At 45.8% G+C, this 21503-nt stretch overlaps 5 protein-coding genes across 9 annotated transcripts; 2 read left to right on the top strand and 3 right to left on the bottom strand.

Annotated features, from left to right (window-relative positions):
- Positions 1-263: 263 nt before the first annotated feature.
- atad2 (ATPase family AAA domain containing 2) lies at positions 264-8747 on the bottom strand. 3 transcript variants are annotated; one of them, XM_088388431.1, is made up of 30 exons: positions 8371-8746; positions 7816-7937; positions 7680-7735; positions 7404-7569; positions 7195-7267; positions 7035-7113; positions 6721-6894; positions 6518-6653; positions 6314-6328; positions 6001-6114; positions 5792-5891; positions 5607-5722; positions 5356-5530; positions 5174-5262; positions 4811-4970; positions 4536-4626; positions 4172-4349; positions 3812-3948; positions 3634-3745; positions 3372-3558; positions 3009-3194; positions 2755-2890; positions 2462-2658; positions 2123-2282; positions 1921-2043; positions 1562-1729; positions 972-1493; positions 749-885; positions 542-670; positions 264-435 (listed from the first exon to the last, which is right to left on the bottom strand). In XM_088388431.1, the coding sequence occupies exons 1-30, from the start codon at positions 8563-8565 to the stop codon at positions 403-405; spliced, it is 4266 nt and encodes a 1421-aa protein (XP_088244557.1). In that variant the 5' UTR covers positions 8566-8746; the 3' UTR covers positions 264-402. The 3 variants fall into 3 exon arrangements, 2 of the variants coding, with proteins under 2 accessions (XP_088244557.1, XP_088244558.1); XR_015861134.1 differs by lacking the exon at positions 264-435 and having other exon boundaries at positions 972-1115; positions 1177-1493; positions 8371-8747; XM_088388432.1 differs by lacking the exon at positions 6314-6328.
- A 278-nt stretch (positions 8748-9025) lies between these two features.
- Positions 9026-11938, bottom strand: psma2a (proteasome 20S subunit alpha 2a). Its single transcript, XM_088388440.1, has 8 exons — positions 11798-11938; positions 11278-11354; positions 10869-11001; positions 10644-10766; positions 10393-10474; positions 10097-10170; positions 9776-9833; positions 9026-9712 (listed from the first exon to the last, which is right to left on the bottom strand). Exons 1-8 carry the CDS (start codon positions 11836-11838, stop codon positions 9596-9598), a joined length of 705 nt encoding a protein of 234 aa, XP_088244566.1. The 5' UTR covers positions 11839-11938; the 3' UTR covers positions 9026-9595.
- A 175-nt stretch (positions 11939-12113) lies between these two features.
- On the top strand, positions 12114-13178 carry mrpl32 (mitochondrial ribosomal protein L32). Its single transcript, XM_088388441.1, has 3 exons — positions 12114-12293; positions 12398-12591; positions 12739-13178. Exons 1-3 carry the CDS (start codon positions 12200-12202, stop codon positions 12988-12990), a joined length of 540 nt encoding a protein of 179 aa, XP_088244567.1. The 5' UTR covers positions 12114-12199; the 3' UTR covers positions 12991-13178.
- Positions 13179-13434: 256 nt separating this feature from the next.
- On the bottom strand, positions 13435-16051 carry LOC148391530 (coiled-coil domain-containing protein 127-like). 3 transcript variants are annotated; one of them, XM_088388437.1, is made up of 4 exons: positions 15898-16051; positions 14971-15105; positions 14332-14576; positions 13435-14231 (listed from the first exon to the last, which is right to left on the bottom strand). In XM_088388437.1, exons 1-4 carry the CDS (start codon positions 15911-15913, stop codon positions 13785-13787), a joined length of 843 nt encoding a protein of 280 aa, XP_088244563.1. In that variant the 5' UTR covers positions 15914-16051; the 3' UTR covers positions 13435-13784. The 3 variants fall into 3 exon arrangements, with proteins under 3 accessions (XP_088244563.1, XP_088244564.1, XP_088244565.1); XM_088388438.1 differs by lacking the exon at positions 15898-16051 and adding an exon at positions 15522-15670; XM_088388439.1 differs by lacking the exon at positions 15898-16051 and adding an exon at positions 15443-15561.
- sdha (succinate dehydrogenase complex, subunit A, flavoprotein (Fp)) lies at positions 15811-21030 on the top strand. Its single transcript, XM_088388434.1, has 15 exons — positions 15811-15974; positions 16552-16632; positions 16747-16908; positions 17010-17153; positions 17363-17527; positions 17612-17760; positions 17834-17958; positions 18110-18278; positions 18368-18563; positions 18637-18808; positions 18995-19113; positions 19179-19290; positions 19594-19724; positions 19810-19923; positions 20000-21030. Exons 1-15 carry the CDS (start codon positions 15912-15914, stop codon positions 20084-20086), a joined length of 1989 nt encoding a protein of 662 aa, XP_088244560.1. The 5' UTR covers positions 15811-15911; the 3' UTR covers positions 20087-21030.
- Positions 21031-21503: the final 473 nt, after the last annotated feature.

The raw sequence follows: 21503 nt of genomic DNA, 5'->3' as shown, positions 1-21503 counted from the left end.
CACGAGAAGCTACTTGAGGCCAAAACTGACATTGCACTTTTTTTTTTTTTTCTTTCCTTCTTCTGCTTGTAAATAAACCCGTCCGGCCCTGGCATTTCTCAACACCATTTTCAGTTGTTCGTTGTAAATGGACATATATATACTAGCTCAGTACTGTCAAATTAATATTCACCTTCTGTAAAATGAAATTAGTATTCGCTCATTCAAAGACAGATCAACACTTGCTCCGAGTTATAGGCAAAACGGGCAAAAATGACACTGCATTATTTATAAAGAGAATCCATTTAGTTAAATAGAAACAAGAGGTAATACAGAGATTCACTTTATGCACAAAAGTATTAGTGGTAGCTGAGGGTACTGAGCATTAACATTTAAGCACTCGACATTGTTCTTTAAGACTTCTCAGTAGAAATCATTGATTTTTTGCTCCAACTCCTATTGAAAGGAAAACAGGAGAGAATTAGTAGTGATAACATTCGGTAATTACTTTGATGCTAGCCTGTGTTCATCTGTCAACAGCATGATTAAATACTATACCAACCATTATTAATGCAGCTTTATGATGGTCTCTTCTGTGTCTGTAGACACTTTGGCAGAGGAGAGCATAGAGTTTCTCCAACTTGTGCACCTCATAGCCATCAGTCTTCATCACAACTTTGTCCAATAGCTCCTTGATAGGAATAAAATGATGCACACCGTATTGCAAATGTATCCATGATGTGCCATGAGCAATAAATCAGTAGCCCACCTTTAATTTGTCCCTGTCCACGACCAGTGAAGGTTTTTCCCGGTCACGGCTCTGCAATGCCTTTTCCATATCAAACTGCTGCTGCTGCTGCTGAACAGAGTTCTTTGAGGGCCAAGCCATGCACGTCATGCTTCTCTCTACGACAGAAAACACAGAAGCACATGTTCTGGCTTCTGTAGGAACTAATGAAGTCTTGTCAAGAAGCACGGCGGTGAAGCCAAACCTGCGACAGAGTCCTTGAGATCTCCTGTGAGGGCTCCAGAGTGCTCTGTGCTGCCATTGTCTGCGGTAACCACCTCCATGGGTTCCGGCTCATGTGCTGCAGTCTTGCTCTGCCTCTGGCTTTGGCTGCAGGCTTGGCCACAACCTGTGTACAAGCGTCCCTGGTTATGTCCTTCACCGCTCACGGAACTGTGCCTAATACTGACTGGGTTTGGTGGCGTAACTTCAAAATCCGACTGATCTTTGGCTACGATATGGTTTTGTGTCAGGTGGTCAACATCCCTTTTTTCACTTTCACTCTGAAGAGCGTCCTTCAAAGAAGCTCGAAGCGCCGCTTTGACCTCCTTGCTGTCTTCGTCAAAAAGCTGCGGGCTCAGCGCTTTCTCCGTCTCGGTGTCTTCGGCATCTTCATCGTCTTCGCTGCTTAAGTGACTATTGTCTTTACAGACGTGAGAAGAGGAAGATGCCTTCTTTGAATAGTAGCCCGAGGACCAGCGACTCTTCCGCCGTTTCTTTCTCTGCACTTGAGGATCCAGATAGGTATTTGTTAGGACCGAGTATTGTGACTTCAAAAAAGACCATTTGCTCTACCTGTGCTTTTCGGAGGAATGGACGTCGAGGAAGTTGTACTAGGAATCGATGCAGTTGCGCCTTTCAACGGCTCTTTAGGTGGCGTCTTCTCACTTAGCTTATTAGCCTCAGTCACAAGTTTGGCCTGTTTGGGGAGGGCATGGTAAAAGGAAGGTGTCGTCGACAAGCCTGCGGACAAAGACAAGCTTCGAGTGAAAACGCTGACCTAAAGGCTCACTTCTCATTCATCGAAATTGGCATCAACAAATCTGGGTCAATGTAGTTTCTCGGTTGAAGGCGTCACTCACTCACTCACTCACTCACTCACTCACTCACTCACTCACTCACTCACTCACTCACTCACTCACTCACTCACTCACCTCTACTGATGCGTGAATCTTTGATTTCATCACAAATCTTCTCAAAGTTTTCATCCAATTCATGTCGTATGATGGCATGCACCGTGTCTTTAAGCGCACAGGCCTTATGTCGAATCTGGCGGCCTGGAAGAAGAAAAAAAAAAACGAGATCAGAATGGCTGTGCCATCTACAGGTCCTTTATTCTAAATAGGCCGCGTGTACCTGAGGGGTTGGTGTCTGGGTTGTATTCAAGCGCATTCTTCCAAATGAGATCCACATCTTGAAGAAAGTCTTTGACCGTTACATATTGATGGAGGTCAATATTTGAAAGCACGGTTGACAGGTCCATAGGCTTCTCTATCACAGCGGCATAATCAGGAACCTATAGAAGGTGAGAGTGCACTTTCAAGTTCAAACAGTGACGCTCATGCCATATTTGATGGATTGAAACGGGTGCTTTGGCGCCCCCGAGCGGACAGATCCAGGTAACTGCCTTTCAACACGATTTTCAATGATCGAGCAAAAAGTGAGTTTGGCGATTAACACTTCCGAAATAATGACCTCCTCTAGATCCACAGGCTTTGTAAAAGCTTTGAAGCGTTTATCATGGGAGAGGCGATTTGTGACGTCCCGCAAAAAGAGGCGGAGCTCCCTCAGGGTGTCTTCCTCTTGTTCAGCCAGTTTTTGGGCTTCCTGCTCCACCAGCTGACGTGGCGGCGGAGGAGGAGCAACAGGAAGCACCTCCAAGGAGTGGGCTGCTGTAGGGGGAAGTCAAAAGCTTCATTTTGCTTTTCAACGTCACATTTAAGCATGTTTCTAATTAAAAAAATAAAAAAGCATCAAGTTTGTCTCACGTGACTTCCTCTTCGAGGCAGGAGCTTTGGCGGCCTGATTAAGTATTAGGTCTTCAAAGAAATGTCTTCTCTCCCGTTTGCTGGGGACTAGCACATAATAAACCTCCCCATAATCAGCCTTGAACAATTCCTGAACCTGCAGAGAAAAGAGAGCGTGCGGTGAGGACAGACACAGACAGCGAGCGGCGCTTCACCGATACACCGACAGACTCGGTCGGGCCATCTTGGTAACGTGCTCCTATTGGTCTTCATACCTCATAACTGAGTTCAGAGTACTCGAGACTGCAGGTTGCCAGGAGCAGTATGGGAGCGAAGGCAGGGAGGGAGCCAAGGAGGCTGAGAAAAGTGGCTTTCAATGAACAACCCACTGTCTCCCACCACTGTCCAATGTGGGGGATGTACAGGACACTGGGGGAGGTCCGCTTGGCTTCAACAAAAATCTGCACCATAACAAACAAATACTTCCATCAACGCATCACATGACAAAGGCAGATAGATATTTGGCATTTTACCAAACACAATATGACTGAGAATTTGGTTGGATTGAGCGCAAAATTGTAATCAATCAGCAATCGGTGGTTTGTGGCACTTGCAAGAAATGAGCCATTGTGACCTACCTGTGCACAGGTCTCCTCTGGTGCCGTGGAACTGGCTCCAAACAGCACCGCCATGTCTAAAGTGTGCACTGTGAATTTTTCAAGAGAATGGAGAACGGCGGGAGCCAGGTGAGCCGTTTGACCCGAGCCCGTTCGACCCTCCAAAAGGAGCCTGGGACGGTGAGAGGTGGGCTGGCTCAACGCGTTTCTATGCAAACAGAGACAACCATGAGCCTTTCTTCCAAAAGCCATCACATTTAGACAAACGGGACAAGAATGAAACCTTTCCATGCTGAGAATTCCCTTTGAGGCCGTGGTCTTTTGAGGGCTCTGCCCGTCGGGCCGCTCGTCGTCGTCGCTGAACACCAGGTCGTCCTCGGACACGCACGAATGATCTGGAAACACAGCCGCCGCCCTGAAGAGCGACCGAGATTGGACATTTGAAAGTCGACGGCGGCTACCTTGCGTCCTCTTCCTTTTCAAGCCCTGCTCGGCATGTGGGAAGACTTTGCTGACGGTGTGGAGGATCTCCTGCAGAGCGGCGCTCAGTAAGGGACGGATTGCAGGCAGCAGAGCCTTGGCTGGGGACACTACAGTCCTAATGATTACATTCAGCCTCAAAGTTACACGTGCAACCTTCTACTGCACACTTGTTGATGGTACGTTTTTATGTTCATTTGAAACTCGTGCGAAATCCCCCCCCCCGCAAAAAAAAGTAGACTTTTTAAAATATGTTTGGGGACACATGATTAGAATTTGAGCATCGTATACTTTTGTGTAATAATTTGAGCTAGAGAGCAAGAAGCTAAAGCGATGTATACCTCTGTGCAGCCGGCACCATCTTGGTCATGGCGGACATGAAGTCTTTGGCTGTGATTGCGATGGAATTCACATCAAGCACAAGTTTCTGCGATGAGGAATAAATTTGGGGATAGCGGCGCCGTAATGCGCACAGCGCCGCCTCCGAACACACCGCCTTAATATCAGCGCCGCAATAACCTACAAGGGAAGACAAAGACGCAATTATGAAATCAAAACCTTCAATATTTGCAATCCAAAACATAGGACACTTTTACACCAGAGATGTTCAAACTTGAGACTAGATCATGTTGCCAGATGATTAGAAATATAAACATAAACTGTTAAAAGGTCAGTGAAACGTTTAGAGAACAATGCAAAACTTGCCAACGCATTCATCGGCCAACTCGTCCAAGAAATTGTCAGAAAGAGGAGGTGTCCACTGTCTGGTATGGATCTTCAAAATGTCTCTTCTTGCCTGCCGGACAAAATGAGATGGCAAATAACAAAGTCAAAATACTTTATCATTGCTAAACCTATCTCCCTTCATGTCGCACGGCCCAGAAAAATAAAGGACATGCCAGCATGGTTAAATGACATTGACGAGTAAATCTTTTCAGCTAAGAATGTTCTGGAGTACAAGTGATGAAGCACGTCAGCACCTCTCTGTCGGGCAGGCTAAAGAAAAACTCTCGGTCGAAGCGGCCCGGCCGTCTGAGCGCCGGATCGATGGAGTCGATTCTGTTGGTGGCGCCGATCACGACAATCTCTCCTCTGCCATCCAGTCCGTCCATGAGAGCCAGAAGAGTTGACACGATGGAACTGTAGAAATAATCACAAAAGACTGATCGGTCTTTTACTGTACGACGTACGATTCCGAATGTTTGCGAAAGCACAATTTTGACATGAACCCGAATCTCGTGAACAGAGTCGGAAATTGAGAGTCGGGCACATTCCTCACCCCATGTCGTTGACACCGACGGCACAAAATTCAATTGTAAGGCATGCCCTCGTCCCACGCTCACCTGTGAATCTGATCCTGTCGACTGGACCTGACCGGAGCCAGACCGTCGATTTCATCAAAGAAAATGATCGATGGACGCATTTGGTATGCCTAGGTGAGATTGAAAATGGAAGGCCTCTTTAAAAGCAACAATAGAAAGCAGATGATTTGTAATGAGCACAAAAAATGGGATGTGTTGTTGACCTGCTCAAAGAGATGACGGAGCATTCTCTCGGACTCTCCGACCCATTTACTGAGGCAATCGGCCCCCTTCCTCATAAAGAAGGACACCTTTCGTTCTCCCTGACTGCATTCATTGGCCAAGGCTCGAGCCACCAGCGTTTTGCCAGTGCCTGGGGGACCATAAAACAAACAACCCCTACAAAACAAAACAAAACAAAACAATACAGATTTACATGTTACATAAGATGACGTGGATGCTGTTCCTTGTTGACCTGGGTGGCTGGATGTGGAACCTCTCAAAGACTTCTGGGTAAAGCAGGGGGAACACCACCATCTCTTTCAGGGATGAGATGTGTCTGCTCAAGCCTCCGATATTGCCAAAGCGCACCTGCGGAATAAATATGTCGTCGTCAGAGGCGGAAAGCAGATTTTTTTCACAATAATTTCCTTTGCTCACCGTTCTGTCTATGTGCATGGGGTCAATGAGACTTGCTCCAGTTTTCATGCGATCTTTGTGAATTCCCAGCAAGTCATCTTTCACAATGTTCATGGGTAGACTACCGTGGAGAGGAGAAAAAAAACAAAACATTACAGCTCTTAACCGTCATCGCGATATGCTTTAATGAACAGGAAAAGCAAAACAACAACGAGGACTGGAGTTCTCACCTGGTGACCGACCGGCTCCCGCTCTTAGTTTTGCTATTAGGCCGGGCCGTTTGAAAAGCCTCATCTTCTGAAGAAGTCGACGTGGAATCACTACTACGGAGGGTGTGTCTCATCCTGTTTGACCCACAAAGACATCTCACGTAAAGTTTGAAAATATTGACCGCCGCGTGTCAAGCTAGTCAATAAGAAACTAACAGAGAGAGAGAAAGAAAGAAAGAAAGAAAGAAAGAAAGAAAGAAAGAAAGAAAGAAAGAAAGAAAGAAAGAAAGAAAGAAAGAAAGAAAGAAAGAAAGAAAGAAAGAAAGAAGCTTACCCCTCAGTACTATTCCTGATGGTGGAAGAGAATTGGAGAAAAACAATTGTGGAATGGATTTAACATGCATTGTTGATACGAATAGAGAGAATCTCCATTAAGCCAAAGGTGAACATGTTGACAAGACAAGAGGACGAGAGCGGTCAAAATGCGGATCACAAAAGTTCGAAGCAGAATGTCAAGCGTCTCGCTTGTCCCACTGACCTGGCGCTCCTCCTGTTGAAGGGATTCTGAGGGGCCGCGGAGCCAAAGGGAAATCTGCGTCTGCTGGGGGACGAGTGCTCCTTAAAGTACATGGGGCGCTTTCTGCTCACTCGGCTCTCTCGAGCTTCTCTGGGCTCTGGCGTCGGGACGAAATCAAGAATAAAAAATAGAATAAAACGCTCACGGGAAAAAGAACAAGTTACCATCTTGCGGGGCCTGGTAGAGAACGACATTTTTTCGCTGTCGGAATTCGTAGCGCCTCTGGTTGTCTTCGTCAACGGCGTCCTCGTCGTCGTCAATGTCGTCGTCGAGGTCATCGACGTCATCGTCGTCGTCGTCATCCTCGTCTTCATCTTCGTCCTCATCGTCATGATCATCTTCAACCCCGATGTGAAAAGAGAAAAAAAAAGGAAATACACTCACTTGTTTGATTAACATGATCAGAATACTGGTCAAAAGCTACAAAGCATTAGGCGCTCGCTAGCTAGCTGGCTGTCTGGCTGGCTGGCTGGCTGACCTTGGTTTTCCTTGGCATCCTTGATGTCCACGTTGGTCTTCTGCGATCGCCTCACTCTGCCTCTGGTGTATACACCCAGCTGCTCACAGAAAAGGATTTGGCATCATTTCACCGCCGCTTGATAGAAACAATGTCTTTTCATGCATGGGCTGTTCATGACCTGTTCTTCATTGTTCAATCTGCGTCGCAACTTCTTCATGTCATCCATCTTTTGCAGGACAGCCTCTGCCGTGCTAAGGCCATCACAAGGAATTTGGTCTTTAATTGACGCTTTACCAAATCGTAAGTTGTGAAATGAATGTAGTTGATGACGGGCTTTTTGAAAAAACATGAATATCATCAATGCGGAAAAATTGTTCGGACACTCACTTGGTGATGAGGCGGTCATAAAGGACAGACTGATTCCGGGAATTCAATTTATATTGTGTGATTCTGGAACTTCGGCGTAAAGAGTGTTCCACCTCGTTGTCGGGGCTCCTGAGGTTGATGCGGCTTCTTTTGGGCGTGGAAGTCCCTTCTACCTCGTCTGGAACATCTTGAACATGAACAGAAAGCAGTTTGTTGCCCTATCGTCCTAAAAATACACACCCGATAAACACGATGCGTGGTGGAAAAAGGAGAATTACGTGTCGAGTCAAAACGTACCCCCTTGCACTTTGTCGCAGGATGATTTTCCTTCCTTCTGCAGTCTGGAGGATTTCCTAAACGCATCGAATGGTTGCCACAATAATGGCTCAATGGTACATGAGAAAGAGGCTCAGTCGCTCGCTCGCTCGCTTACCTGGTGGCATAGCCTCCAGCCTTTGGTTGCAGGTCACTATAGGAGACCTCTAGTTTGACTCGTTGGCCTCTGGTCTTGGGAAAGTCGTGGAGACAGCTTCCCGACCGCTGCTCGTCATCTCCCTAGCGGTCACAAAATGACTTTAGATGTTGAGAATCTATTGCAGCCATGGTCAAGTTGCACACTTCCCTGAAACTATACGAACTACAACTGTATACCAAACTCTTGGGCCACCTTAGGACATCTTCAGGGACCGTTGTTTGGTCTCACAACTCAATCCAATCTACATTATCCATCAGTGATGTAACCTGGGGTCCTCCAACATCAGACACCCTCACCCAAGTCAACCACCACAAAATGTGTCAGTATGAATTATTGACTCCCGATTTTGGTCACATCATGTCATGGCAGAGATGCGAGTGGACAGACAGTTTGACTACTGCTGTCACTTGGTCCGTTTAGCTTAGCCGCCGGCTAGCAATAACATAGCAGCAAGTGCCGTTAGGACATCAAAACTGTGTGCAACATTGTGACTGAACAAGCTTTAGCTCTCACTCGATTGTGTTCGGGGCTGCCCAGGTGATCTTCTCGAGAGCGGCAGGTTCGTGTCGACCGGGGGTTGTTTCTCTGCGAAGCGGGAACGAGAGACAGAAACTCCGAGCTTGTGTCCAACTCCATCGACCTCCTGTTTGGAGTTGTTGCCACCGGTTGAACACCACCGCCGCCGCCGCCGCCGCGTAGCATTCCCATGTCGACTCCAGCCCTCAGTTATAAACGCACGAATGACGGGCGCTCGGTCACAACAGCACTCCGATGCATCCAAAGTTGAACGTCATCAGCATAGAAAAGATACACGCCAATTCGCGGCGGCCGCCATACAGCGTCGCGCTCCTCTTCTGCCCTTGATTTCTGGCGCCACAAATGACATCAGAGCAGTGGTGGTAGAAGGAGCTGCCGCGAGACAAAATAGACCCGAGGTGCAATTCGCTATGAGAATTAAAAAGCACCCAGGGTGTCACTAGAGCCCCGTGACAGCATTTCTTTACGAAAGCCTTACTAAACTTTTCATGGCCGCCAGATTTGATAGAATAGAGTAAAAACCACTCGCTCGTGATCGTTGGGCGGAAGAATACATTGGCCGTACCACTACCGGTGGTTTCAGAGCGCGCCTTAGTTAAGGTTTTGTTGACAAAGATTTTTGAAACACCCACACAATACGAACCCGATTTTTTTATTATCTCAATGAATAACTAATCAACCAACATAAGAGAGAGAAAAAACTGTATCCTTCCTTGTCAGAAAAGGAGGGAAATGATGTCAAACTGCTGTACGAGCAACTTTATTAAGAGAGGTCATCTCAAGTATCCCACTGGCTCATGGTAACTTCTGTTGACTTACAAAATGAAATCAAGTGCTGACAAATGATTCTGCACTTTCATCACATGTAAGTCAAGGGATCTCAGTGGAAGACTTGAGGTTTAACTCAAAAGCACACATACGTAGACGTGTGTAGTAGCCATCAACCACATTCTTAAATGTGTAGTGTGTGACAAACCACTACACTAATTAGGGTAATAAAACGTCATTTTAATTTTGTTAAGATTGGGTTATCAATTTGGTATGGCGTTGATGAGACAGTACTTGGAAAAAAAGCGTACCCCAAATCATCATGCCATTAATCATCTTGGAAAGGACAAAGGAGAACTGAATTTCACGCAGTTGCTGGCTACTTCACTATCCTGTCTACACTGAACCCCATCACCATGCATGCAGTGGGTCCTTATGCAATGGCTGCCAGGTAGTCTTTCACTTCCGCTGGGGTGAGTCTCTTGAAGCCGGCCTCATTGCAGATGCCAACCTCAATGTTCTCCTCAGTCATCTGACCTTCAAAACTCTCCTGTAATCATAAGGTCATTGTGAAGGACGTTTCTTTGTGAACATTTAGGATCAGGAAATGTACCTTTAATGTCAGGATGGCTGTGTGGATGGCATCTTCCAATTCCAGGTCATTGTTATACCTGGAGGATGAAAGCCAATCAAAAACCAATCGGGTATGCAGTATGGTACAATTCTCAAGATGCAAATAAATGTCCAGTGAAGATAATGACAATAATAATAGAATGATAATAACAATATTGGCAGAGTCGTAATAGTAACCCTTTTAGGTATTTTCGACCGGTCTGGTTGAAATTAAAAATACACACACACCGTAATCCTTGTTGTGATATGCAGCTGATAACAGAATGCAATAACTGTACAATTTGAGTGTGAAGCAAGCTACCTTTTCTCAAGGAATGTTTTTCCATTAACGTAGTTTTTTCCCATGGCCGTGGCTTTCCATGCAAAATATGCTCCCTGGGAAAGGAAAGATGGGACGGGGGACAGTACTTCAATTCATACTCTTCTGTAATTATATGTACCGCTGAATTCAGTTTTAAAAATGCTCAATTACTACAGGAATCAGGCAATCAGATTGTTCCTCAACTTAATGCAGTCTGGTTAAACGACTCATGACAAATAAGAAGGATACAGACCTGGAGATGAATCATTTCTTCAGAAAATGAAAACTGAACTTACTGAGGGATCTGACTGGAACAGGTAGGGCTGGTCTTCATCCCATCCGGCTATCAACAACGACACACCGAATGGACGCACTCCACTGTAGAGAAGAGAGACAAACATCACAGCGCAGTCACATCAAGTGAGATCGTACATCACCGACAAGAAAATACAGCCAAATAAAGTCAAAGAAAAACAAAACACGTCTTTGCAGTCTTTGATGAATGCAAGTGCAAGGTCAATGATAAGTGGAAGTAAGCTTCACCCACCCTGACTGTGTGTACTCTTGCATCACAGATGCCACTCGCTGGACAAGCTGGCCTGTGGGGATAGGTTCTTGATAAACAAGGAAGTACTGTTGTGCCAGCTTCCTGGCTCGTCGGACCAAAACCCTGCAAAATACAACATTTATTCATCTTTCCTTTAAAAACGACAATAATATTTGACAAAAATAACTTTGTTATTTGGATGAATATTGACCCCCCCCCCCCCACCTGTAATCAGGCCCCATCCCGCTGTACACCATGCCTATGTGCTTAGTGATGGGCTCTACTTTGTGAACACTCTGCTCATCATACAGAATAGACTTCTGTTTCTTTTCTGTCGCCAGGACAACCCCATTGGAAGCTGAGAAAAAAAAAATAAGATAGAAAGCCATCAGACCTCCAGAAGCATTCACAAATGAGTCGCTAAGCAATTTTAGCTGAATCCTAATGTAAAAATATGGTACCTGAAGATTAAAAGGAAAAAGTCATGTAGATTTAAGAAATACCCATTTTAACATTCATGGACCTAATAAAAACTGCAACGTCAATTAAATTGGCGATGAAAGGTAACTTGAGAATAAGACGGAATCACTCAAATGCCAATCAACAAGAAACAGCAACATTGGGAAATGCTTACCTTTAATGCCGACTGAGGGGGCTCCAGCAGCTACCGCGGCCAGTGCATATTCAATCTGCACCAGTTTACCAGAAGGGCTGTGAAAAGGCATGCGGACGCTTCATCAAAATTATGACTCAAAAAGAAACGTTAAGGTCAACAGAAATGTAAAAAAAACATTCCTCCACTTAGCGAGTCTAAAAGTGAAAGCAAAACCTAAAGGCTTTGATAACGTCAAATGACCTGTCGCAAAACATTATCGGAGATGCCAGGTAAAACTATCTCAATGAACGTGCCAATGTGCGAGTTGGATTTACGTACATAACAGAAAAGGCGTATAAAATAGTTAGCAACATGCTAATTGTACATGTAGCTGATTCATTGCACTTCGACAATGACAGTGCATAGACATCAGATGCTAAAGATATACAAACATTAGAGACGGCATACCAATTTGTATCTATTGCAATTCAACAGCAATTATTGTAAGCAGCATGTTTACTGGATATATTTGAATCAACGGCAATTTTATAAAGTTTACCTAAATGTGGTCAGAGAGAAACTGTAGCCGCGTTCCGCCATTTTGGTCTTCTTCTTCTCTGGTGAATTGGCTCTCAAAATTAAATGAGAAACACTGCCACCTAGACAATTTTACTCTAAATGTCCTATCACCACAGCTCATTCTTGTAACGTAAACCCTAATGGGAAAGTTCTTATTTTATGTTTAGAATATCTTTTTTTTTTTTTCATGTAAAAGTAAAAACACCCAAAACACATAATGTTCAAGCCAAGGGACCTCTCTACCACTAGGCGGCAATAACGATCCGCACGTGTAGCCGAAACGGAACAGAAGAAGAAGTACCTCGTCGCCCTTTAGTGACGAACGTATCGGTGACCGTCAAGTGTTTGACATGATTTGAAGGGAACCAACGTGGAACATAAAATGAATTTGGCTGCGTTGATGCACAGTTTAAGATGCTCCTTGTTGAACATCGAGAGCAGGCTCCTGCGGGTGGCTGGGATAGAACAACAGTTGGGTGAGTTTATAGCAACCCAATACAGCAACTTGCTCCTATTCATCTGACTTGATCTGTTTGGAGAGATGTCTTTCGGCCTGCCAGTGATGCGATTGTGTGTGCAGTTCCAGCCCTGACAATGAATGGCTCCAGCCTGCTGCCTTCTGTCGAGGAGCAGCAACAAGAAGAAGAGCAGAGTGGAGCGGGACCTCACGGCGTTTTGGACAGCATCATGTGGATGGCAGCACCCAAAAAGAGACGCACCATCGAGGTCAACCGAACAAGGAGGAGAGCTGAGACCAAACTTTGCAAAGTCAAGGTACACCCGTAGTCATTTATTATGTCAGCGGTCATATATGTTACACGACACGGCATTGATAGCAAAGTTTTTTGGGTTTTTTTTTTTCTGTTTGGGCCACTACACACGATATGTCACTATCTACCACCTGGTTCATCTCTCCTTCAGCTGAACATCGAGCCTTGTCCAGAGTGCGGCCACCTAAAGCAGAAACACACCATGTGTGGCTTCTGTTACGCTAAAGTGTGCAGAGAGACAAGTCTGATCCGTCGCCAAATTCAAGAGATGGAGGGCGGTCCTCTGGCTGCCCCGACCGTGGAGACCGTTGTCTTGTACGCTGACGAGAAACCAAGCGAGCTGGACCAAGGAAAGAGGATAGTGGAGAGGCCTAGGAAACGGCCCGCCTGGTTCCCCCTCTAATGCTGGTGTAGTCTGGCGCTATGTGCTGCACTACAAACCATTTGAATGCAGATTTAGTCATGTGCTGTCGTCTGTAATTATTGTGGCTTGATTTGAGCAACACTGTTTTGTGTCATCTGGTATATACTGTATGTGCACAGCAACAACTTCAAGATCTTTTGCGTGGGAAAATAAAATCAACAAAAGCATGTCATTTGTTCACCCATCCGTTTTCAGTGATGCTATTTCGTCAGGTCATGAGGGAGCTCGTGATGTTGTCAACCAAGGTGCCATTAGAGATCATCCATTTTTTTCGACGTGCGAAGCACTGCACTAGACTATGCGTACCTCAAGCTCCTCAATTCAAGCGAGCTGGTGACGCACGCTGAAGCTGCCTCTCAACACATGCAACTATTGCTGACATGTTTTTCTCCTTCTGTGAGAAACAACACAAGACGGTGGAACCAAATTCCTACACCGAGGCTTTATTGTGCGCAAAACACAGAGTGCTTAGGGCATCTGAACATAAAATAGAGCTGAAGAGTAAGCATCAGCACATTACACGCTAAAATATCTTTCAATGTGGCAATAGCAATGAAAATGTTGCCAATCAAGTGCATGTCCTGAAATGTTCACTTGAAAAGACTATATTTTAAGCTTTGATTGCGTATCCGTTGTGGATATCATTTAAGTGCATTTGTATCTCATGATTTGAAGCTAATGCTTCTTATTTGGGGTATCCAGGGAGAACTCATTGTTTTAAAAATGTGACAAAAAGTCAGAACTTGCTCCATATTCCATTTCTGATGTTCTTATCATTTTGTTTGCGGCTTAACGTTTTCCCCGAGGAGGACTGCCTCGGTTCTCTTGTGTTTCTGAACAGTAACCTGCAGCTGCCAGTACTTGAGATAAACCCACATGAGACTTCCATTCTTCCTCTTGTCCACGTTCATCATGTTTGCACAATGCTTATCCCTCTTAAAAATATCTTGAAGATCATCCTCCAGATTCAGTTCATCCAGGACAGGCTCCTTGACGGCTTCCAGCAGCATGTTTCTCTCCATCTCGAGGCGCTTGTCTCGAGGTAGGAGGAGGGAACAGTAGGCGTTCTGGCGCTCCACCAGTTGAGCCTCGAGATGGCTCAGTGCGGCGTTGGCTCTCTGGAACCACTCATTCTGTTGCTCCGTGGCCTGATGCAGGACGGCTCCTCCAGCTCCAGAATTGATATACTTTTGCTTCTCTTCTTCCAACCACTCACGCTCCTGATGGAGAAGATGAGAGATTGTTTGGTGTGCAAACGTGCTCAAGCGATTCCATTCAATAGGTCAGTCGCCATCAGTGTTTGTGAAACCAAAAAATTACCTGCTGTAAACGTTTCCGTTCTTCTACCAGGAGATGGCTCTGGGAGACCATGGCCTGCTTATAGCCTTTCACCCTCTGTCTTTCCTTCTCGAGCTCCAACTCCAAGGAAGCCACGGCTCTGCGCCTCTCTGTTAACGTCTCTTCATACCTGGACTCCAACTCGCTTTTTACCAGGAACACATCTTTGTTATACTTGGATTTGACTTTCTCGATCTCTCTCTGAGACTCGCGGGTCCAGATCCAACCTGAGAAGACAACCAAGAAGAATATTTTCCTCATTTCAACATCAAGAGCAGCTGCAGAGATGCAACTGTTCATCTAAAAAGTCAAAAATAGATTCATGAAATGACCCAAAATACGACTAAAAATCTATTTGGTGTTAACATTAATAATAAGTACAAAAGAACATAGTGTACTGTGCAAACAAACGTGCCTCTAGGCACACGCACTAATCGCCCTTGATGTTTGTCACAAGTCCTGATACACAATATTTTGTTCATTTTTGCAGTAGGGACATTGAGAATAGTTTCCAATTGTACAACAGTGTGTGACTTCTTTTTTTAATTTGGTAGTTGAGAATGTGAGAGGAATTTTAAAATCCCACCCATCGTATATGAAACACTTGCTGATACAACTTACGAAATGCAGCCAGCCCCAGCATTGGCACCAGGAGAGCATAGTTCCACTGGTTGCCCTCTGCGCCTCCCTCCCCTCTTTCTCCGGCGTCTGGTTGAATGTTCCATCTTGGGGGGTCATTCAGGTTGTTCATTGAGGCTATTGACACACCACACAAACAAATCAAAACGTAAGCATTAACATGATCATGTGGGATTGTTTTTTCAAGTAACACTCGATAGAAGTGAGCAAATGTCATCTAATTGCATCTCTGTACTTCAGCATAACTACAGATAGAAAAAAAAACTATATTTAAGTAAAAGCAAAAATGTACAGACGTGTACTCCAGTACAAAAGTAGAAAACTGTTTTTATTGTGAATATCCACGGTCAAACGTTCACATGCTTGCAATGTTGACAGCCCAGCTAACCACAACAAGGCTAACTAAGTCAAGGCTACAAAGCTAGCTAACGTGTAGGCTAACGCGCTCATACACCTTAGAGTAGGTCACAAATGCATCCAACGGGACTTTGTTAGTCCGACGTCTGTTTTGAGGTAATGGTGTTGTGTCTCACCTTGAAAGGAAAGTCTAGGTCACTTATACATTTGTTCCGGCACCATATACCCAGGTTATACAATTTCTAACCCGTTGACCGTCCGTCTACATCAATAGGGGGGTTTAGATTGGTGTTATTATACATGTTCTATTACATGACATAATAAGCACACGTACAAGAGTATCTTAATTAAAGCAAACATTAAAATGTTCATTTAGCAAAAAGAGTTGCTACAAAAGGTAGAAAACGTTTGCAAATACACTGTATGTATTATGTTACCCCTGTTTATCGGAGGGTGGTTCATTCCAGTCGCTCACAATACGTCAGCCTCTAGCCAGTCTCGACTCTCAAGTGTTGTCGGATCGGATCAGATCGGATCGGATCGACGTCTCACCTCTGACGGTAAACATGGCTGCTGTTCAAGCTGCTTCTCGCCTCCTTTCCAAGAGGATATTATCCTCCAGGAAAGCAGTGAGTATCTCTACTCGTTTTGTGTAGTTGTGCATGATATGCCAAGTTCCAAATGAAGGTCGGTGACGAATATACTGCATTGCTTTCATAACGGCTTGCGTAACCTGCGTTACGTAGGAAAGGGCTGCTTCAATGTGACACTCGTTCTGCGGTGTCAATAGCTTTTTAAAGGCCACAAAAAGATGTATTCTGTTGCCGTTTCTTTCAAACTATGGACATATACATCTACATGTTAAGAACGTTTGACCAAGTGTTATTCTTTTCCGTCAAAGAACAAGTTTACTTCGTTGTCCTTGTGAAAAGGGCTGTGGCTCTTGTTGTTAGCATGGTTGTTAGCGTAGCATTACGTATGTTTAGGAATCTCAAAACATTGTGTGACGACCTCTTATTTCACGTAATAACGCATTAACAGGGCGCTGTATGGAGATATCATCATCATCATCATACTGTAGCCCAGGGGTCACTAATTCCGGCCTTTAACCTCAAATGATCAGTATTGTATGATGCATTAGCAGAGCTTGCGAGATTGGTGAATTGCTGAGTCTCGATGAACAAATATGTTTGTCTTTGCTGCCAGGTCTCTGGTACAGCAGTTCAAGGTTCCAGGAATTTGCACTTCTCCATTTACGGCAAGAAAGATGCAAAGGTTTCCGACAGTGTGAGTTGAAATAATCATCTATTGAAGAGTCTGAATATATCGATTTACTTCAAATGTTGTGGGTCACTGTAATCAATGGAAAGGCTGTAAGGTTTTCTTTTTTTTTTCACTCAGATCTCCAATCAGTACCCAGTTGTTGATCACGAGTTTGATGCAGTGGTGGTTGGCGCTGGCGGAGCGGGACTCCGGGCAGCTTTTGGCCTGTCTGAGGCTGGCTTTAACACTGCCTGCGTCACCAAGCTTTTCCCCACCAGGTCTCACACTGTTGCGGCGCAGGTAGAGTCAATCACTTTTCATAATCGTTCCGGCTCAGCTCAGACGGCTTCCAATATGGTGTATTACGATCAAACAAATATTTGCCCAATGTGTACTTTCAGGGTGGAATCAACGCAGCGCTCGGCAACATGGAGAACGACGACTGGAGGTGGCATTTCTACGACACGGTGAAGGGCTCCGATTGGCTAGGAGACCAAGATGCCATCCATTACATGACAGAGCAGGCTCCTGCAGCTGTTGTGGAGGTAGGGACTTGTGGAAATTCACATACACTACAAAGCTGTTTTCAAATGAAAATCTCTCTGAGATTGTCAATCAAAACATCACACTTTCATTTTTGACATCATTAAAAGATGGCATCTAAACAATGTTGTGCAAAGATAGAAAGATGCATTCTGCCTTCATCCCAACAACAGCATGTCACATCCTCTCTCTCTCTCTCTCTCTCCACAAGTTGGAGAACTTTGGCATGCCTTTTAGCCGCACAGAGGACGGTAAGATCTACCAGAGGGCGTTTGGAGGTCAGAGTCTGAAATACGGCAAAGGAGGCCAAGCCCACCGCTGCTGCTGTGTCGCAGACAGGACCGGACACTCGCTACTTCACACTCTGTATGGTCGGGTATGTCCGCAATACACAAAGACCCTTTGGACACGCACGCCTATTATACAGCACGTTGAGCCTTTGTCCTCATCTCGTCTTCAGTCGCTGCGTTACGACACCAGTTACTTTGTGGAGTATTTTGCGCTGGACCTTCTGATGGAGGACGGCGAGTGCAAAGGCGTGATCGCGCTGTGCATGGAGGACGGATCTATCCATCGCTTCAGAGCTCAGAATACGGTCATCGCTACTGGGTAAAGTGGCCGCTTTGCCGGGCGGGCTTGCCCTTTTCCTACGGGATGCCAACAAAACGCTCTCTCTTTTCAGGGGCTACGGTCGAACTTATTTCAGCTGCACGTCTGCTCACACCAGTACCGGGGACGGAAACGCCATGGTGACCAGAGCAGGTCTGCCCTGCCAGGATTTGGAGTTTGTGCAGTTCCATCCCACCGGTGAGAAAACAACACAAAAGGTTGTGTTTTCAAAGACCGCACATTAGCCGTTGCACTACTCCTCCCTCCCTCCCTCTCAACTTGGATCAATGTCGGCGGATCCATTCTTCCGCAAAGACCACAATATATGGAATCTTGTTCATCTTTCCAGGGATCTACGGAGCCGGTTGTTTGATCACCGAGGGCTGCCGTGGCGAGGGAGGCATCCTGATCAACAGCGAGGGCGAGCGCTTCATGGAGCGCTACGCACCCAACGCCAAGGACTTGGCATCCAGAGACGTGGTGTCCCGCTCCATGACCATCGAGATCCGAGAGGGCAGGTCATTGATCCCGCATTCATTTGGACGCTCTCCAATGCAAGAAGGATTTGGAGAATCTCTGCACTCTCAACTTTTGTGTGGTTCTTCAGGGGTGTGGGTCCAGAGAAGGACCACGTATACCTGCAGCTGCACCACCTCCCTCCTCAGCAGCTGGCCACCAGGCTGCCCGGCATCTCAGAGACGGCCATGATCTTTGCCGGCGTGGACGTCACGAAGGAACCCATCCCCGTCCTGCCGACCGTCCACTACAACATGGGAGGCGTACCGACCAACTACAAGGGCCAGGTGAGTCCCATCGTTGAGCCGCCGCTCGCTCTTCTGCAACTGAGATGGTTCTGAATTTCTCCCCCCCCGTCAGGTGATCACTCACACGAACGGCGAAGATAAGGTGGTTCGTGGGCTGTACGCCTGCGGAGAGGCCGGCTGCGCCAGTGTTCACGGTGCCAACCGCCTCGGCGCCAACTCGCTTTTGGACCTGGTGGTGTTTGGCAGAGCCTGCGCCCTCACCATTGCTGAGGAGCACAAGCCCGGTGAGGAATTTGTGGAGGCGTCCTGTCAAAATGCAAAGATTGCTTTACATTTTTGGTTGACAATGAATGCCTCCTTGGAAACTGTGGCCATGCTTGACAACAGAAAAAAAATGCTTTACAAATAAGTCATGTGAGTCGAATTGAAACCTGTGCTGACATGGTGATGATTTGGTTTCTTCCGTCAAGGAGAGGCACTTTCCCCTCTTAAGTCCAATGCAGGAGAAGAGTCTGTGGCCAACTTGGATAAGCTGAGGTTTGCCAACGGAAGCTTGCGAACCTCTGAAATAAGGCTCAACATGCAGAAGGTGTGCATGCGCACAGCACGCACGCACACGTTGCACACGATATCATTTTGTCCTCGTTTCCGCAGGCCATGCAGGCTCACGCCGCCGTGTTCCGTACCGGCTCTGTTCTGAAGGAGGGATGTGACAAACTGGATGCCATTTACCAGACCATGGACGATATCAAGACCTTTGACAGAGGTAGGTTTCACATCAAACAAGGCAAGTTCAGGTAAAACACGAGCGTTTTTGTCCATATGGAGCCGCCATAAGCAAGAAAATCTGAAAGCTTCTTGCGGGGCTTGAATAGAAAGCATTCAACTGGAATTCCAGATGCATCCATACTGGCATTGCTATATGCTTTGATACGACGACAACGATAGCACCTTGTCACGCTTCCAGGCAGGTGGACTTGCGTTCACCACTCCACCTTGCCCCTGGCTTGTGTGCTTTTAGCCCGAATCAAATGCCATTCTCTCTAATTTCCACCGCAATCGTCGTCAGGCATCGTGTGGAACACCGACCTGGTGGAAACACTGGAGCTGCAGAATCTGATGCTGAACGCCGTCCAGACCATTCACTCGGCCGAGCAGAGGAAGGAGAGTCGAGGGGCTCATGCCAGAGAAGACTTCAAGGTCTGTGTTTCACAAGAGGGGGACCAATCCCTCTTCATCCCTCCCTGCCTCCCTGCTCTGACACGGCGTCTCTTTTGGATCGCAGGATCGCATCGATGAGTACGATTACTCCAAGCCCTTGCAGGGTCAGGAGAAGAAGCCCTTTGAGCAGCACTGGAGGAAACACACGATGTCCTATGTTGAGCCCAAAACCGGCAAGGTACCGTGGCTTGTTTTCTGCCGCCGCCGCATCGTTGACCTCAATAAATCAAATGATCTACTTTGCTCAAATGCAGGTGACCTTGGAGTACCGTCCTGTCATTGACCACTCTCTTGATGAACAGGACTGCGCCCATGTCCCTCCTGCCATCCGCTCTTACTAAGATCCCCTCCAACCATCATGTCTGCAAATGATAACTCACTATTGATGGTGAAATTGTTCCTGCAATACACAAAACATGAAAGGGAACGATGCTCATGTGTTTGAAGGTGTGCCGTGAACACATTTCATCATCCATCTTTGCTATCGTGCCGTACTTGTGCGCTTTTCCTAGATTTGCGGTGCTTTAAATGCATTTGATATTTCAGATTAGGTTCAGTCTGCACAAGCTTGTGTTGCTGCAAGGCCACAGCCCAGGAAAGTTTTACGCATGTAAATGTGACCTCAATGTACAATAAATAGAATGGATCACATACTACCTGTGTGTTACAAGAGCAATACATACATTAGTGATCTCTTGGTGTGTTTGCAGTTAACAAGTGATGCAATACAAACGTAATCATGTGGTATACTGTATGTACGTCAACAACAAAATGAAGGAAGAACAAATTCAGACTTGTGATGTAACAGTTTTTGCTTTCCTTTCTCTTGCGTACCAGACTGCTCTTTTAGCAAACGCCTCAAAAGTTTTGCCAACCACATATTGGTGCCTAGGCAATTGACGGTATGAATGTCAAGGAAAACCAGTGCCTGGTTGGCACTCACTCATTTGAAGTGGTGACTATTTATTTGCCTGTTTTTTTCTGTTTCTGGTTTTACCCTACCTAACTTTGGGTTCATGTTGAATAAAGAGACAAAACTATAGAAACACAAGTACTTTTCCTGTCTTGTCAAATCGGGCAAACATGGAAACGTAGCGATAATCTGAAGTACGAATCGTAAATTTGCAACCACAAAGACCGAACCAGATCGGACCTGACTCCGCCCAGCTGCCACACTGACGCAATCCACTTGTTTCTATGCCTTGGCTTTGCCATTAAAACACAAAATATGTATGCTTGCATTTCAACTGTTCAACGACAATTAAATGAAGTCCAAAAATTGAAACAGACTTAAGAGAGTTCTTGATTATTTAACCTTATTATTGTCATTTATTTTTATTCACAGCAAGTGACAACAACAATTATGAACAAATGCAATTGTGGGAAGTGCTTGGCATCCCTTATCAAGTGCTCAACTGAGACCACTCATGTCCCTCGTGACTACACTTGACTACACTTTCTTATTTATTTATATATTTTTTACCTCGTGTAGTGTACCTATTGAAGTGTCCATGAGGGGTACCTAATACCAGGCCACTTGATTAGGGAAAAATCATGGTCAAAGCTTAACTGAAAGTGAAAAGTGCCACACCTGCCCTCACCCCCACCTCCAAAGCTAATAGCTTTGTGACGTCACGTCTGGACACTGCATTAGGTACACCGCCATTTTCAGGTGTACCTAATAACAGGCCACTTCATTAGGGAAAAAATCATGGCCAAAACTGAACTGACCCCCACCTCCTGATTGGCTGTTTGATT

Source organism: Syngnathus floridae, chromosome 10 (genome assembly GCF_059516105.1).
Source record: "Syngnathus floridae isolate MCC-2025c chromosome 10, RoL_Sflo_1.0, whole genome shotgun sequence".
Lineage (NCBI taxonomy): Eukaryota > Metazoa > Chordata > Actinopteri > Syngnathiformes > Syngnathidae > Syngnathus > Syngnathus floridae.
The sequence above is the reverse complement of the archived record's forward strand: the minus strand, read 5'-3'. Positions and strand labels throughout refer to the sequence as shown.

Bases quoted from the DNA above. Each gene is read 5' to 3' on its own strand.
- atad2 (XM_088388431.1), bottom strand. From the start codon at position 8,565: ATGGGAATGCTACGCGGCGGCGGCGGCGGCGGTGGTGTTCAACCGGTG. The intron at 7,570-7,679 runs GTACGTTTTGAC...TTCATGTTCAAG, and splicing joins CTGCGACAAAGTGCAAGGGG to ATGTTCCAGACGAGGTAGAA. The intron at 1,494-1,561 runs GTAGAGCAAATG...TGGATCCTCAAG, and splicing joins CATTCCTCCGAAAAGCACAG to TGCAGAGAAAGAAACGGCGG.
- psma2a (XM_088388440.1), bottom strand. From the start codon at position 11,838: ATGGCGGAACGCGGCTACAGTTTCTCTCTGACCACATTTAG. The intron at 11,002-11,277 runs GTAAGCATTTCC...TTTTTTTCTCAG, and splicing joins CCCCTCAGTCGGCATTAAAG to CTTCCAATGGGGTTGTCCTG. The intron at 10,475-10,643 runs GTGGGTGAAGCT...TCTTCTCTACAG, and splicing joins CAAGAGTACACACAGTCAGG to TGGAGTGCGTCCATTCGGTG.
- mrpl32 (XM_088388441.1), top strand. From the start codon at position 12,200: ATGAATTTGGCTGCGTTGATGCACAGTTTAAGATGCTCCTTGTTGAAC. The intron at 12,294-12,397 runs GTGAGTTTATAG...TTGTGTGTGCAG, and splicing joins TGGGATAGAACAACAGTTGG to TTCCAGCCCTGACAATGAAT. The intron at 12,592-12,738 runs GTACACCCGTAG...TCTCTCCTTCAG, and splicing joins CCAAACTTTGCAAAGTCAAG to CTGAACATCGAGCCTTGTCC.
- sdha (XM_088388434.1), top strand. From the start codon at position 15,912: ATGGCTGCTGTTCAAGCTGCTTCTCGCCTCCTTTCCAAGAGGATATTA. The intron at 16,909-17,009 runs GTAGAGTCAATC...GTGTACTTTCAG, and splicing joins CTCACACTGTTGCGGCGCAG to GGTGGAATCAACGCAGCGCT. The intron at 18,809-18,994 runs GTGAGGAATTTG...TCTTCCGTCAAG, and splicing joins TGCTGAGGAGCACAAGCCCG to GAGAGGCACTTTCCCCTCTT.
- LOC148391530 (XM_088388437.1), bottom strand. The intron at 14,577-14,970 runs GTAAGTTGTATC...TTGTCTTCTCAG, and splicing joins GCTGGGGCTGGCTGCATTTC to GTTGGATCTGGACCCGCGAG. The intron at 14,232-14,331 runs GTAATTTTTTGG...CTTCTCCATCAG, and splicing joins AACGGAAACGTTTACAGCAG to GAGCGTGAGTGGTTGGAAGA.